Source organism: Panthera pardus, unplaced genomic scaffold, assembly GCF_024362965.1.
Source record: "Panthera pardus isolate Hobbes unplaced genomic scaffold, ASM2436296v1 HiC_scaffold_18, whole genome shotgun sequence".
NCBI lineage: Eukaryota > Metazoa > Chordata > Mammalia > Carnivora > Felidae > Panthera > Panthera pardus.
Genome location: NW_026526743.1, coordinates 1,566,066 through 1,582,704, shown reverse-complemented (window position 1 = coordinate 1,582,704; position 16,639 = coordinate 1,566,066). Strand labels below are relative to the sequence as shown.

The following is a 16,639-nucleotide window of genomic DNA, read 5'->3' as shown; positions in this document are numbered from 1 at the left end:
TGAAATGAGATCCGTGCGCTCGGGACATCTGAGCGACTGACACCAGACCCAGAGCCTAGGGGAGAGATCTGGGGGAACAGAGACACCCAGAGGCCCACAGCTCCCGAAGGCAGACCGAGCTCCTTCCCCCCACACGCCTGCGGGCAGAAGGGACCGGCGCGCTGCGCAAAACCCAGGCGGACGCTTGTCAACACGCAGGCAGATGCCGACTCGCAGAGGTACACGTAAGACACGTCGTGACAGGCAGGCCCGCGACACGGATAGAGCCACACACAGATTCCTCGGGGCCGCGGGGTTTGCAGACAAACTGAGACACAGACCCGCACCTGATAGTGTGAGACCCAGAAGGCCCCAGGGGTAGGTGTGCGAAGAGAACAGCATACACAAAACGGTAAGAAATCCCAGGCCAGCGGCGCCTGGGGGGGTCTCAGTCGGTTTCAGCGCCCCACTCTTGATTTCGGCTCAGGTCATGATCTCACGGTTTGTGGGTTGGAGCCCCGCGTCGAGCTCTGCGCTGACAGTGTGGACCCTGCTTGGGATTCTCTCTCTCTCTCTCTCTCTCTCTCTCTCTGTCTCTCTCTCTCTCCATGCCCCTCCCCCCGCCCCCCCTCCTGCTCCCGCCTGCACTCTCTCTCTCAAAATAAATAAATAAACATTAAAAAAAATAAAAAAAAAACCAACACAAAATCAGGACACCTACAGTTAGCACCCAGGGTAAGAACAGACATGCAAACCCACACAATCGAGGGATATGAACAATAGGTAACAATCGGAGGTAACAACAGGCAGACCACAGAGACCTCAGTGGGCACAGTGATATCGTAGGACCAACAGAGGCCCACCCCCCCCCCACACCCACACACACGGATAAGCCCCACACACCATGTCCTTCAATTAACGCCTTGTTTGTCCCTTCCCTTCCTCCCCAGCTTAACCAAAAATTGAGCAGCCCCCTGGTCTCCTTGGGCCCCAGAGCGAGAGGTGTGTGTCTGGGGAGTGGGGGTGGGGAGATGGCCTTGGTCACTGCCGAGCCACCTCCCCCTTCTGCCCTGGCCCCACTGCTGCGGGGGCTGCTATCTATGAGCAAACTGTCCTTGGGGTCAGGGACAGCAAAGAGCCAAAGGTCAGGTCGATGCCTCCCCCAGCCCCTCCCCCAGAGGCAGCCAGCTCCTGGGGGCCAGGGAAACGACAATTCAGGTGTTCAAGCCCCACAGGGCCCGCCGGCCAAGGAAACGAGACATTCAACGAGAGGCAGAAACAGTGCCTTTAATGGTCAAACACAGCCAGTATCCCGCTTCCCAGGCAAGAACCAGATTTCAGTAGAAGTTTCCCACACCCTAGCCAGTCCTTTCTGGATTCTCCTGGACCAGAGAGGGGGAATAGGCTCCCGAAAAAAACAAGGAATATTCTCACCTGCATTCCTCACTCAACTCACACCCAAAGAGATGGTGGTGACATGGCCAACACAGGGGCTGTGATAGCCGTCATGGTTCACTGGTTACGTCAGCCAACCAAGATAGTGGCCATCATGGCACCCAATGGGCCAAATAAAGATGTTATGCAGGATGTTGGCCAACTTGGCACCTCCTATGCCAAGAAGTTCCCCAAGAAAGAAGGGACCACAGCCCCCAACGGGCCAAATAAGTTGTAATTGCGATGGTGTCACCATCACATGCAAAGGGTCGGTCAAGAGGATGTCCGTCACCATGTCCAAAGGGCCAGCTAAGATGTCATCCAAGATGGCAGCCATCAGAGCACCCAATGGATCAACTTATAACATCGATCAATACGGCAGTCTTTGTAACACCCAGCGGGCCCACCACCATGTCGATGGCAGTTATCACAGTACCCAAAGGATAGACATGACGCCCACAGAGACAGCAGTCACCACAGTAACAGACCAGCCAAGATGTTGACTGACGGGACAAGCAAAGTGTCACCAGGTGGGTCAGGCCCCAAGGGCCAGATGGTGGGAGCTACAGCCATACCCCACCCACCACGCTCCCACGCCCCTGCTAGGATGCGTTAAGCAGAGAGCGGGAATAGACACCCTGGTAGTACACCCCAGGCTCCCCACCCTCTGCCCCATAGCCCCCAAACCCCACGTCCAGTTTAGGAGGTGCTGGTGTCTGCTCCGACATCAGGTTGTTGATGGAGAAGGGGTGGTTGAAATTGTAGGGTGCATCCAGCTTCAGCTCCCCTGGGAGCTCCAGGCCAGCGAAGTAGGGGGTGGAGGAAGGGGGAGAGCCACAGTCCAGAGCCCCCACGTCTTCCCCACCCTGGGCCTCGGGCTCAGGCGGTGGAGGCTGGGGCTGGGGGGGAGAGGTGACCGTGGCAGCAGGCGTGGTGGCCGGGGCGGCAGACCCTGCACTGTTCCTGGAGGTGGACGTCCCGCCAGCCCCCTTCTTCACCTTCTCCTCCAGCTTGAAGCGCTTCTGGCGGCGGAGGTAGCAGCCATTCTCAAACATGTTACCTGAGCTGGGGTGCAGGGCCCAGTAGGAGCCCTTGCCTGGCTTGTCTGGGGAGCGCGCCACCTTGACAAAGCAGTCGTTGAAAGACAGGGAGTGGCGGATGGAGTTCTGCCAGCGCTGCTGGTTCTCCCGGTAGTAAGGGAAGAGGTCCATGATCCACTGGTAGATCTCACTCAGGGTCAGCATTTTGCCCGGCGCCTGCTGGATGGCCATGGTGATGAGCGAGATGTAGGAATATGGCGGCTTGGCATGGGCCAGTGGCCTCCGGTAGCCTTTTGGCACCTCCTTCCCGTGCACCAGCCCCGGGCCCGGGCCCCCATACCCTGAGCTGCTGCCTCCACCAGTGCTGGCACCCAGGCCCGGGAAGGTGGGCCCCAGGGGTGCCGCGGGGGCTGGGGGCGCCAGCGGTCCTGAGGGCAGCGGAGAGGCAGGGAGCCCCCCGGGGGGGTAGGGAGAGCTCAGAGGGTTCAGGGTCATGTAGGAGTTGAGGGGGGCCATGGTGGGCACTGGGGTCACCGGTGAATAGACCTGCAAGGAAAAAGGACACAAGGGGAGAGGTCAGTGAGCTTCTACTCTGCTGGTCAGCAAAGGATCACTGGCCCCCTCTGTGCATCTATCCGTCTGTCTGCCTTGCCTTTTCTACAAAGTCCCTCCCATCCTTACCTCTCTCTGTGGATGGCTGTCTCTTGAAGTCTCTCTCTCTTCTCCGTCCTCATGCACCCCATCCCTGACCTCACCCTCCACCCCCCCCCTGGCCCCCCGTATACTGAAGCTCACCCTTTAAGTGGTTCTCAAAGTGTGGCCCAGGACACCCTGGAGAGTCTCCAAGACCCTTTCAGGGTGTCCATGAGGTCAAAACTATTTGCGTATAATGCTAAGATATTACTAGCCCTTTTCACTTTCTCTCATGAGTATCCAGTGGAGTTTTCCAGAGGCCACGGGGCAGGGGACATCGCAACAGACCAAATGTAGGAGCAGCCACAAGAATCCAGCTGTCTCCTATTGAACCAGACACTGAAGAGATTTGCCAAAAATATAACAGTGCCACTCCTCTCACTACATGTTTTGAAATATAGTTATCCTATCCTATTCTATTTTGTTCAATTATTTTGTTATCCTCTCCTCTCCTCTCCTCTCCTGTTCTATTCTATTCTGTTCTATTATTTTTTTATCCTCTCCTCTCCTCTCCTATCTTATTCTATCCTATCCTATCCTATCCTATCCTATCCTATCCTATCCTATCCTATTTTGTTCTATTATTTTTTTTTATCCTCTCCTCTCCTCTCCTCTCCTCTCCTGTTCTATTCTATTTTGTTCTATTATTTTTTTAAGTAGGCTCCATGCCCAATGTGGGGCTTGAACTGACAAGTCTAAGACTGGCCAACTGAGCCAGCCGGGTACCTCGAAATATACTCATTCATTCATTCGTTTTGAGAGAGAGACAGAGGCAAAGTGAAAGAGAGAGAGAATCTTAAGCAGGTTCCGCAATGAGCGTGGAGCCCAACTCGGGGCTTGATCCCATGATCCTGGGGTCAGGACCTGCACCAACATCAACAGTCAGAAGCTTGACTGACCAAACCACCCAGGCACCCCCAAAGTATAGTTATTTTAACAAAAAACACAGTATTTATACTAAAAAAATTATTTTATTTTTTTATTAAAAATATTTGTAATGTTTATTTTTGAAACGGAGACAGAGCTCAAGCGGGGGAGGGGCAGAAAGAGAGAGGGAGACACAGAATCTGAAACAGGCTCCAGGCTCTGAGCTGTCAGCACAGAGCCCGACATGGGGCTCGAACCCACGAACCGCGAGATCACGACCTGAGCGGAAGCAGACGCTTCACCGACTGAGCCACCCAGGTCCCCCTAAAAAAGTATTATTTTTAAACTAATTAATCCATATCTTAAAAATTTTCTCTGTTGTAATCTCAAATGCAGTCATTTTTTTTTAGTGCAGTAACTCCTGATAGACATAATCCACATGAATGAAAGCTGTTTGGGGTCCTCAATAACTTTTTAAGCGTGTAAAGAGGTCTTGAAACTGAAAAAATTGAAAACTGCTGATCTCTCCAAACATCTCATCTACGTGGGTACTCTCTATCAATCTTTTAGGTTATAGAATTACAGTGGTTATAGGTCAAAAATGTTTCAGTATCCAAAATGATAGATTTCAATCTAATGTGTGTGTGTGTGTGTGTGTGTAAAATTTGTATTTATTTTGAGAGAGATAGAGCGCCAGCAGGGACGGGGCAGAGAAAGAGGGAGAAAGGGAGAATTCCAAGCAGGCTCACTGCTGCCAGTGCAGAGCCCAACTTGGGGCTTGAACTCACAAACCGTGAGATCATGACCTGAGCCAAAATCAAGAACTGAATGCTCAACCAACTGAGCCACCCAGGCGCCCCCCCCCCCCCCACAACCTAATATATTTTATGTAGTTACAATGTATCATCCAATCTAAGACATCCTCATTGGTAAGATGCAGCGTTGTTTCAAGTAGCAATAAGAATGGGGGGAAGAAAACAGGGTCAATCCCTCGACGTTATTGACTAGAAGACCCATTCCAGACTGTAAAACATTTCAGAAACGTTCAAATGGGGAAAAACACGCATCTGCACTCAATGGAATACGGCAGACGTTGCTAAGTCTCTCTAAATAACCCTCTATTCTTTCATCCATTGAACAAATAATCTATTGGCCACCTACTTTGTGCCGGGCACAGCTCCAAACGCTTCACGGGGAAGGGTCTCCTTTTCAACCTTTACAAAGGTACTATGGGGGAGGTGCTATGATGACACCCATCGCATAGCTGGGCAAGCTGAGGCCCAGAGAGGCAGTCCAGGGTCACACAGTAAGAAGGGGGCAGAACTGGGATTCTGAATTTAGGCAGTCTGGCTCCAGACCACCACTCGGGATCGTGCTATAGAAGCAGTGACCAAGACAGATGCAAATGCCTCCCTTCGCAGACCTGACAGTCTAGCAGGAAGTGAACAAGACAAACAAGGAAAACGTAAAGCGGAGATTTCTCCCTTCTGGTGTGCATTTACCCTCCCATCCACTGTCTACCCTCGTCTCTCCCTCACAGCCCCGTCTGCCCTGCTCCCTCCCCACGCTGGGGTCTCCTGAGGCTCTATTTGGCTCTATTTCCTATTTCCGGGAGGAGCCACCTTTGCGGTGAGTCAGTGGGTCCTGTCTTAGACCCTGTCACTGCAAGGGTCTGCAGGTCCCAAAGTCCTGAGAGAAAAGGGAATTGCCAGGGTCACTCAGAGAGCCAGAGACAGGTGGGAACCAACCCTAGTCTGAGGGCAGGTAGAGAATCTCTCTCTCTCTCTCTCATGAACTTTCAGGTAGCTCTTTTGTCTCCTGTCTCAGAATCTCCCAGCTGGCTCCATGTGTATCTGTCCATCTCTTTCCCTGTCTCAGAACCTCTGTGCTCCTCCCCTCTCTCACTCCGCGGCTCCCTCCGTCTCTACTCCCCGATCTCTTCTAGCCGTGTCCCTCCCCATCTCTTTCTCGCCCCTCTCTTTTCACCTCCTTCTCCAGTCTCTCCCTCTCGCTCATCTCTCCCCAACCCCCCTGCCTTTCCCTCCTCCTAACTCTTTCCAACCCCATCTCTCTCTCCCCCACCCTATCTCTCCCTGTCTCTCTCTATCCCACTCCCCTGCCATGGCTCTTCCCCTCCAGCACATCTCTGTATCTCTGTTCTCTCCATTCAGCATCGCCGTCTCCCCAGAAGCCTCACAATGAAACTGGGAGTCACAGCTACCCCTCCTCCCTGCACCGGTCTCCCCACCACCACCTTGGCTGTGTCTGTTTTCTCCCCAGAATGAGGGAAGCGGGTCCTTCGGAGCTGAAGGGAGGCAGTGGACTCAGGGGCATCCACAGAGAGTTGGTAAATCCCTCTGCAACCTCCGCTCCAATTCTCCGACTCCATCGGACTCCTTTGTATCACAGAGGAAGACTGACCAGGACCCCAGGGCCCTCCTTTTCTGGTCCCCACCCACCCGGAAGTCCTCCTTCGCATCTGACCTCAAGCTCTCCTGCTGCCCTAATCCACCCTGGGCTTTCCCACGCCCTAGGGCTGGGATGAACCCCCAGTGTCCGGGTGTGAGCCTGTGAACCGGATCTCCCCAGCCAGGGCGGGGCTGAGACTGGGGGGAAGCCTTCAGGGGACCTGCACCCCCATCCCAGGAGGCTGGAATTTCTCTCCTTTCATTTCCTTATTGTCTCTGAGGAAGGGTGTGACAGCGGGCAGAGGAAGGCGGTGTGAAACCAGAAGCCTAGTTTTTGGTCCCAGCCCCAGTCCAGATCCTCAAGCAGCCCCCCAACACTCGGAGAGGCTTCGGGGTTCCCATCTCTAACAGGGGGGAGCCCTCGGACCAGCTGATCTGTAGAACTGGAGTCCAGGGGGGACACCCCAGGGTGCTAACTTTCCAATTTCCTTCCAGATGGGGAGCCTGATCCGGGGTGTCAATCACCCCAGCAGGAGGGTGCTGTGCGCAAGAAGCAGTTTGGGGACCCTCTTAGTTCTTAGATGCTGAGTGAGTGCAGATGTTTCTCTATTGTTCAGACCCAAGGGGGAGGAGGTGGCTTTGCTGGTGGCTGATCCAAAGGCTGGGGACACCATCAGATCGTATTTCCATTTCCAGCCCCCAACATGCCAACTCTTCCAAAATATGCCCCCCAGTGCTAATCCTCTCTAGGCTCTCTAGACTGTCCTTGGATTTCTGACAGATTCCCTACAAATTCTTAAACTTCAGACTGTGCCCCAAATGGCAACTCCTCTGTCCTTAGACCCTGCAGGGCTTACTTCTTCAAGATGTGCTCCCCCCCCCCCCAACACAGATCGGCAGTTGGTTCTCTTAAATCATGTCCCCAGGCTGAACTCTCCAGGGGTTCGGCTGGGATCCCTCACTCCCTGGGAGCCTCCACGTCGGACCTGGTCCGTGCCTTCCCCACTGCACAACTGATATCTCCAGTAGGTCCCAGCTCCGTCTCTCAGCACCCCCAATCCCTTCCCTGGTCGGCCCGCCCCACCCCACGTGCACCTCACACCTCCACAGCCCCAGGACTGGCCCCTCCCGGGCACCCTGCCAAGCCCCGCAGGCCTGGGGAACCAGGAGTCCCACCCTAAGCTTCAAACCCCAGACCCAGAACTCAGGCACGGTGGGGCCCCTGGAACCTCCAGATCTCAGAATCTTTGGAGCTCTCAGCCATTCCAGCCCCACTCCCACCTGAAGCCCAAAGCCTCCTTCCAGGTTAGGAACCCAAGTGTCTGGACCCCCATAACCCTCCTACCAGGACCCCTCCCCCGTCACTTCACAATCTTGACTCTCTGGAAAGAATGAGCCAAGGGGGAGCCCTTGCAGCAACTGGAATGGGAGTTAGACTTGGGTAAGGACTTTCGGTCAGCTGAGGTGCGGGAATTAAGATACACCCCGCCCCCTACTCCAAGGGCGGCCTTGTCGAAGGTGGGACAGTAAGGACGTTGGCAATTACTGGAGATAACTGGAAGGGGGGTGGTGGTGTGAAATCTGAAACCCTCCAGCCTCCAATTAGGAGTATCCCTGCTGAGGGTCTCTGAAAACAATTAAACCACTGAAGTTCAGTCGGGAGGGGTAAGGATCAGGAGTCGGGATGGAGGGTGGAGACTGACCCCTCTCCAGCCAATGCCGTGGCTCACATCTGCTCTCAGGCTCCCAACTCTGACCCCATCTGGGCCCCCATCTATCTGAGCCCCAACTCTCACCCACCTGTTATTATATTACAGACTCCCCCAAACCATGTCTGGTTTCTTAACTCTGAGCACCAATCCCTATTTTCTGATTCCTAGAGCGCCACCCCCATGTTTATCTCCCAGCCCCCAATTCTGATTTCTACCCCAGAACCCCCATCTTTAACTATATTCTAACCTTGAGTTCCCCGCCTCAGGCTTTCCTTCACGGTGACCCCTTTCTCTCATCTCTTCGTTCCGGTCTTCCTCCCCCCCCCCCCCCATTTGAACCCCATTTCTCAATCCCCCCAGCTGGGTCCCCTATCCTGGACCTCGGATTCCCATCTTTGGTTTTTAACATTTCAGTCCCTTGGATTTGGGGGTCCCCGAGCCCCGGTCTTCACGCGTAAACTATGACCTGACCCTTGCCTAAATTTTTCTGACTCCCATTTAAGCCCTGGCTCCGGTCAGCCTAAACCGCAGTCCCGTGCTTCGCCCCCCCCCCCCCCCCCCATCCCTGACTCTTACACCTGGTCTCGGTGTCTCCAGTTCCTCCGCCCCTCAACTGCGGTTGGGGCCCCCATTTAATCCCCATCCTTGTCCTCGATTACGCCCGCACCCTGATTCCTGCCCCCCGCTTCCCGCTCCGCCATCCCCGAGGACACACCTCGCCCGCCTCCGGGTAGTAGCTCCACTCGGCCAGGTCATGGGCCTCCATCTTCACAGAGCCCAGCATCCCCCGGGCCCGCGCCCCCTCCCGCCCCCGCTCCGGCCCGGGGTGGGGGGGGAAACCGAGCGCTTCAGATCTCTCAGCCGGCACGGCCCGAGTTCCGACCGGTGCCCGCCCGTCCGACCGCCCGGGGTCCCAGCCGTCCTGGGCGCCGCGGGAGGCGGCCACGCTTTATAGCTGGGACACCCCCCCCACCCCCCCACCCCCCCGCTCTCGCCCGCCCCGGGCTCCCCTCCCGCCTCCCCGAGGGCCGGCGCGCTCGGGCTGGGGCGCCCCCTGCGGGATTGCGAGGAGATAGACCTCAGGCGCCGGGAGCCGCAGCCCGTGGCCGCGAAAGCTGGAGGTGGCCGAAGAGGGACGGAGCTGCAGGTGGGAGACGCTGCGGATGCTAAAGCCAAGCGCAGAGCTCTGGATCTTTTTCTACTCCGGTGGGTTTCATCATCTCAACAGGAGAGGGCGAATAGCCAGAGCCCAGTATGACGGCGGCGGAGGAAAGGGGGCTCAGAGCGCAGTGGATTGCAGAGGTCCTTATGCTACTGTAAGGACCGTGAGAGGCCCTCGAACCCACATTCCCACTGGACAGACTGGATGATTGGAGCTTCCGACAGCTGGAAGTGCTCCAGCCTGTGTAAATGGTCAGGACCAACGGTGGAGGGGATCGGAGCCTCTGCTTGGGTTCCACTGGGGCGACAGACCATCTCCAGGACCTAAGAGCTTCGTCGCCCGGACTGTCCACTCGCTCTAACGCCAGCCGTCCAGGGACTCGGAACCACCGAGAACTCCATTTCCCAAAAGCCTCTACCTTCCTTTCCGTCCAGTGCCTCTGCCAAGGGACTACATTTCCCTTAAGGCACGGCGCTCCAAGGCCGGAAACGAAGGGCGCCCCAGCGTGGTCTGGCTGAGGGCGGAAGGCCGCTCGCGCAGCCGGAGGTAGGGGCGGGTTCGGGCCGCACCGTGGACTCCATTTCCCGGCGGCCCCGCGCGCGCGGCGCGTGCGCAGTGTCCCGGCGGCGAACGGAAGATGGCGACGGCGGCGTCTGCGAAGAGGCGCTGCTGAGGGGGCGCGAGGGGGACGGAGGCCGGCGCCGCGGTGAGCGGGGGGCGGCGTGGGGGCCCGGGAACGAAGGGAGGAGGGACCCCCCAAGCGGCAGGGGCGCTGGCCGGGGGGTTGGGGCGCTGCGAGGAAAGGGGAGCAGTGACGTTCGGGACCCCAGTTTCTTCCCCTGCTCAGGACCCTCCCGTGGCTCCCCAGTGCCCTCAGGGCAAAGTTCCAACGTGGCCCCCAAGGCGCGTCGGCCCCGCCGGCCTCGGCTCGGCCTCTCTGCCCGCTCCTCACTTCGCACAGCTGCCCTGGCCTTCCGGTTCCTCAAACTCGCCATGGGCCTTCCCGCCTCAGGCTTTTTGCACATGCTGTCCCCCCTCTGCCCGCAACATCCTTTTACCCATTCTGCCTGGCTAACTCCCATTCATCTTTCGGGTCTCGGCACCAACGTCACTTCCTATGCGAAGCCCTCCTTTCCCGCCCTCCGTCCCGAAATCCGCCTGTTAAACGCTCTCATAGGTCCCTCTTCCTTTCCTTCACGTCACACGTGGTCTGATTTACCATTGGACCTTTATTTGTGAGGCTTTTTGATTAGGTCCTTGACCGTGAGCTCCACGGGGACAGGGAGGGACTGAGTATGTGTTGGTCATCGCCGAATTCCCAGCACGGCGCTGGTCGCACTGAAGACACCCGGGTACTGTTCGTTGAATGAATGAATGAATGAAAGATAGTCCTGGGGTTACTGCGTAAATGAGGGGAGTCGTCGTACTCCCGGGTGGGAGTATACCGGGAGGGAAAGGGAAACAATGAGCGTTGGCAATAGCCAAAAGGCTGCAAACACCCCAGATGTTCTTCACTAGGCAGGAAGGGCTGGCAGAAAAAAAGCTGGTTAACATCCACGTGATAAAAAGCTATGCAACCGTAAAAAGGAATGAGGGGCTGGGGGGGAAGGGAAGGAAGAAAATGCCTGTACACGGATACAGAGAGTGGGCTCCGGAATATCTTAAGTGAAAACGGGTGAAATGGAAGGCAGGGCTTATTATATGCGCCCCCCCCCCCCTTTTTTTTTTTTTTTACAAGAGAAAGGGAAATGTGTTTATGCCCCACGACAGTAAAGGATAAACCAAAAAGTAGAAGAGGAAGAACGCAGGGCAAATAAGAAAAAAATAAATAAATAAATAGTAAATAAATAAAAAATAAAGTGGGAGATGTCAACGCATTATTATCGTGGACAGAGTGGAAAGGTTCGTCATGAAAAAGGTTTATTGTGATCTGGTAAGAGACAGCAGTCTGCTGGCTGTCAGGTGACCATGCCCCCCTTGTGTTGGATGAACAGACCTGGGACGGGAGTAGGTGTTCCATTCAGAGAGGCAGCCCCGCGTGGTGGGGAGGAGGACAGATCCTGCCGTCCTACTGCTGGGTCTGCGTTTTAGAAGCTGTGAGCCTTCGGTCAAGTGACTTTCCCTCCCTTGCCTTCCAATTTCCTCATCTGTGAAATGGAGATTAAAAATAAGACCTGTCTCAGGGCACCTGGCTGACTCTCAGTGGAGCATGCAATTCTTGATCTCAGGGTGGTGAGTTCAAATCCCACGTTGGGTGTGAAACCCGCTTTAAAAAATAAAAATAAAAATAGTACCTGCCTCAAAGAGTTGGTGCCGTGGGGTTTAAATAAGTGAATATATGTATTAGAATTGTGCCTGGCACGTTAGCTATTATTTTTCAGACATTCTAGAACCAAAGGGCATGGATACTAAGTCCAGTGGTTGCTGAAGCCCTTTGGCATTCCCTCAGATATTTACCAAGCACTTAATAGGTGCCGAGCGCTGTTCCGTGCTGAAGATCTAGAAAGTGAACACACACACACACACACACACACACACACACACACACGTGTACACCCCGGCTTTCATGGAGCTTATGAATATATAGTATGTTGGTGGTAATAAATGCTGTGTAGAAAAAGAGTAACACAGTTGGAGAAGGAGACGGAATTGACATGTAAAATAGGGAAGACCTGGGGCACGGAGACTGGAGGAAAACGAGGACAGAGGTGGAAGCAGCCACTCATAGGAGGTCTTGTAGTGAGGATGATGGCTTTGCCTCGAAGCAAGATGTGGGTGTGACAGATGGCAGGGAGACAGGAAGGAGGTCTTTGGATACTCATTCATTCAGCCGACCTCTGTTGAATTACGCTCCTTTTGGAAAGTGCATCTTTTTTTGCCTTCAAAGGATCATTAACAGTCTGTGCAACATCCTTCAGGTCTTTTCAGGCGTACCTAAAAATAGTAGTTGTACTTATCACATGTGTTATGTATGTCTCCTAAGTTATCTAGTCCTCAGAATGGTCCTGGGAGGGTAAACATTGTTACCACCCCTGTTCTATAGAAAAGGAAACAGACCCGGTTCATTCTGTGTGTCCACACACAAACTTGACAAAAAGGAATTGCTCTATTCTGTGGTCTGTGGGCTGATGCAGACGCGTCGTTTTTTGATAACACGTTGAGATCCACCAGATTTATTTTACTGTTTTCTCCCACTTCCGCCTTTTGGTTTATCTTTTCAGTCTTTTTAAAGTATGTATGCGTACGTACGTATTTCCCTTTTGTAAAAAGGGAGCAGGGGCACCTGGGTGGCTCGGCCGGGCAGACGTCCGACTTCAGCTCAGGTCATGATCTCACAGTTCGTGGGTTCGAGCCCCGTGTCGGGCTCTGTGCTGACAGCTCAGAGCCTGGAGCCTGCTTCCGATTCTGTGTCTCCCTCTCTCTTTGCCCCTCCCCCACTCATGCTCTGTTTCTCTCAAAAATAAATATTAAAAAAAGGGCGGGGAGAGCATACAGTAAACATCTGCTTCCACTTTGCTTGTTTTCACTTAACATACACTGGAATCCACTGGTTATCAATGCAGAGACATTTTCCTCGGAGGCACCTGGGTGGCTCAGTTGGTTAAGCATCCGACTTCAGCTCAGGTCATGATCTCACAGCCCGTGAGTTCAAGCCCCGCGTCGGGCTCTGTGCTGACAGCTCAGAGCCTGGAGCCTGCTTCCGATTCTGTGTCTCCCTCTCTCTCTGCCCCTCCCCTGTTCATGCTCCGTCTCTCTGTGTCTCAAAAATAAATAAAAACATTTAAAAAAAAAAAAAAAAGAGACATTTTCCTCACTTCCTTATACAGTTTCCTCCTTTCTTTATGCAGTTGCCTAGTATTTTATTATGTGAATTTATCATGGTTTTTCAGCCACTCTCCCTGTTGGAGAATCCTTGGGATGCTAACAGTCTTTTGCTGTTGGGAATAATGCTGTAATTGATCCTTATTTCATAGTTTTGCCAAGTGTGACTTTGGGACAGATGCGCAAGTCCCAAGTGTGACTTTGGGACAGATGCGCAAGTCTCGCCTCCCCCCCCCCCTTTTTAAATATAAAATGTTCATTTTGAAGAGAGAGAAAGAGCGTGAACAGGGGAGAGGCGGGTGGGGGGACAGCAGATCCAGAGCCAGCTCTGTGTTGGCAGCAGAGAGCTGGACATGGGGTTCGAACTCAGGACCACGGTGAGATCATGACCTGAGCTGAAGTCAGATGCTTAACTGACTGAGCCACCCAGGCACCCCTTCTCCTCTCCTTTAAACAAACAAACAAACAAACAAACAAAAACCCTCCAGAGTATTCCAGAAAATGGTTGAAACGTTTCTTTAGGCCTTTTCTGATGTGAATACTTAGCATGTAGGACTCTGTGACTGGGGCTCCTCAGAGCTATGTTTTAGAAGACTTGCTCTCACTTCTAGTCCAGAGTACAGCCCAGATGGCAAGACGGGGCGCGGAAACCAGCGAGGTGGCTGCTGTGTGTCCATTCGTTCAGTCATTCAGCAGACGTTTGTGGTCAGCCTGCTGTGTGTAAAGTGCTGGGGGTGAGGCTTGGTACTCCACGAGGTACTGCCTCTGACCTGGGAGGCATCAGTTTCTCCCAGATTATAACCCCCAAGTCTGAGACAGACCTTGGATCGGGGAGGGACTTCGGAAGACCCAACAGGGACGAGGCAGAATGGAAAGGAGGGTTGAGCCCTTTGTGGAGTGGGGGTGAAGGTCCAGCCCATCCGCAGGGCCCTGGAGCTTGATCTCTCCTCTCCTTTTCCAGGCGATACGGGACAGCAGGCATGGCAGGCAGCAGCGGAGATAGTATCACTCGTCGGAGTGTGGCATCCCAGTTTTTCACACAAGAGGAGGGGCCGGGCATCGATGGCATGACCACCTCAGAGAGAGTGAGCACGGAGAGAAGGGCTTGGAATGGGGAGCCACAGCCCCTGTCTTGGGGCGGTCCGCCCCCGGGTGACGGGGCCCAGGGGGTGCCAACGGGGCTGGGCTGGCCCGGCTAGCACCGTCACCTGCCTCTCCCCTCCGTCCAGGTGGTGGATCTCCTGAACCAGGCGGCGCTGATCACCAATGACTCGAAGATCACAGTACTCAAACAGGTGAGGGGGTAGGGGGATGCTGGCCAGAGCAGCGCGAGGGTAGGGGGCGGTGGGAACATGCACAAAACAAGATGCCGGTGTCACACCGGCGTCCACGTTTAAGCATTTAGGATGTGCTTGCTGTGGTGCTCAGTGCCATACAGGCATGTTCTCACTTAATTCTCACAAAAGCTGAGAGGCAGGGTACTTTGGTCCCCAGTTTCTTTTTCTTTTTCTTTTTTATTTTTTTAAATTTTTTTTAACGTTTTATTTATTTTTGAGACAGAGAGAGACAGAGCATGAACGGGGGAGGGGCAGAGAGAGAGGGAGACACAGAATCGGAAGCAGGCTCCAGGCTCTGAGCCATCAGCCCAGAGCCCGACGCGGGGCTCGAACTCATGGACCGCGAGATCGTGACCTGAGCCGAAGTCGGCCGCTTAACCGACTGAGCCACCCAGGCGCCCCTGGTCCCCAGTTTCTACAGAAGGCAGCAGAGTCTCAGGACTTAAAAAAAAAAATGAGCCTCGGGTCAGTCTGCTGGAGCTGGCTGAACCAGGACTTGAATGCTGGGCTCCACCTCCAAATCCACTGCTCTTCATGCTTGTATTTCCTCACTGCCGGGTTTCTGTCCAGTGGGGAAGACGTGCAGGTCACCAGACAGTGGGAGCAGAGTGGGCAGGGCTGGGATGGAGGAGCCCAGCCTGCTGACCTGGCCTAGGGGTGGGGAGTCAGGGAGGGCTTTCTGGAAGAGGGGACATGAGAGCTGAGACCTGGAGGACAAGGAGAGAAGCAGGCTAAGTGAGAGAGGGAGAGTGTCTCCAGCAGAGGGCACCATCGGTCATGCAGAGGCAAAAGAAGGCGTGAAGAATTAGATGGCAGTGGGGGATGGATGTGGTTCAGACCAGGAGGCGGGTGAAGTTCGGGAGCCGGGGGTTTGGGTTGGCCGAATGAGAACCCTCGTTCTGCTACTTGCTCGGCGTGTGGCCTTGGGTAGCTGACTCCTCAGCAGTGGAAGCCACGCCTGTGCTGGCACTGGGCCTAGATGTGACTGTCTGTGGGAAGGGCTAATTCCAAAGAGCCTGGCAAGTACAAGAGCATCAGGAGACGGGTTCTCACTGTCATAACTGGCAGTGTGAATGGGGAATAGAAACACGGAGAGTGGAGAGAATTGATGGATGGGCCTCAGGAAGGAATTCAGGCAGCACTTTCCTCTTTTCTTTAGCCCCCTTGTATATTATGTGCTCATTACCCACCAGGACCCTGTGCCCTGTATGATCTTCTTACTTTTTTTTTTTTTAATTTTTTTAACGTTTATTTATTATTGAGAGACAGAGAGAGACAGACCGTGAGCAGGGAAGGGGCAGAGAGAGAGGGAGACACAGAATCTGAAGCAGGCTCCAGGCTCTGAGCTTGTCGGCACAGAGCCCGACACGGGGCTCGAACTCACAAGCCAAGAGATCATGACCTGAGCCCAAGTTGGACGCTTAACCGACTGAGCCACCCAGGCGCCCCCCGTATGATCTTCTTATTCAAGCCTCACAGGAGCCCTGGGAGTTGGCATTTCAGATCCCCGTTTTATAGAAGAGCAAACAGACTCAGGGGAAGCCAACCTGCCTGGGCCGTGGTTGGGAGTGGCAGAGCCAGGATTTGAACTGAGTTTATCTGCTGCCTCCCTCCATGCTGTGTTCTACACACTCCTATCTGTACTGACTGGCCCCTGGTTTTATACGTATGGCCCTCCTCCTCATCCCCAGTCTCCTTCCAGGTCCAGGAACTGATCATCAACAAAGATCCCACACTACTGGACAACTTCCTGGATGTGAGTGACCAACGGGAGAGAAAAGATGTGGGTGTAGAGGGAAGGGGAAGGATCCTGGTGCAACCCTGACCCACCTTCCTGATGTTGGCAGGAGATCATCGCTTTCCAGGCGGACAAGTCAATTGAAGTGCGCAAATTTGTCATCGGCTTCATCGAGGAGGCATGGTACGGGGTGGCGCAGGGAGCCCCCGGGAGCGCCCCTGGTGGAGACCGCCTCTTCAGCTCCCTGCCTGGCCCTACCCTCTGCTTCTCAGACCCATTTTCCCTCCCATGCGCACTGATTCCTCAGCAAATATTTAATAAGGTCAAAATCTTGGAGTCATTCGTGATTCCTCTACTTCTCCCACACTTCACATCTATATCATCAGTAAGGACCGTTGGCTCTACCTTCAGAATTTAAACAGTATCTAACCATTTTTCAACCACTTC

General features: G+C 54.3%; 2 protein-coding genes across 4 annotated transcripts in view; one reads left to right on the top strand and one right to left on the bottom strand.

Annotated features, from left to right (window-relative positions):
• Positions 1–1,246: 1,246 nt before the first annotated feature.
• Positions 1,247–9,076, bottom strand: FOXA3 (forkhead box A3). Its single transcript, XM_019425949.2, has 2 exons — positions 8,849–9,076; positions 1,247–2,999 (listed from the first exon to the last, which is right to left on the bottom strand). Exons 1-2 carry the CDS (start codon positions 8,915–8,917, stop codon positions 2,016–2,018), a joined length of 1,053 nt encoding a protein of 350 aa, XP_019281494.1. The 5' UTR covers positions 8,918–9,076; the 3' UTR covers positions 1,247–2,015.
• A 794-nt stretch (positions 9,077–9,870) lies between these two features.
• Positions 9,871–16,639, top strand: part of SYMPK (symplekin scaffold protein) — a 35,244-nt gene continuing 28,475 nt past the window's right edge. The window contains exons 1-6 of one of the 3 annotated variants that reach the window (XM_019425947.2): positions 9,877–10,001; positions 13,729–13,851; positions 14,079–14,202; positions 14,347–14,412; positions 16,157–16,210; positions 16,302–16,375. In XM_019425947.2, coding sequence (XP_019281492.1) covers positions 14,098–14,202; positions 14,347–14,412; positions 16,157–16,210; positions 16,302–16,375 — 299 coding nt within the window. In that variant the 5' untranslated portion in view covers positions 9,877–10,001; positions 13,729–13,851; positions 14,079–14,097. Of the gene's footprint in view, positions 10,002–10,134; positions 10,648–13,728; positions 13,852–14,078; positions 14,203–14,346; positions 14,413–16,156; positions 16,211–16,301; positions 16,376–16,639 lie in introns of those variants that run through there. The other 2 variants (XM_019425945.2, XM_019425946.2) reach the window with 2 other exon arrangements.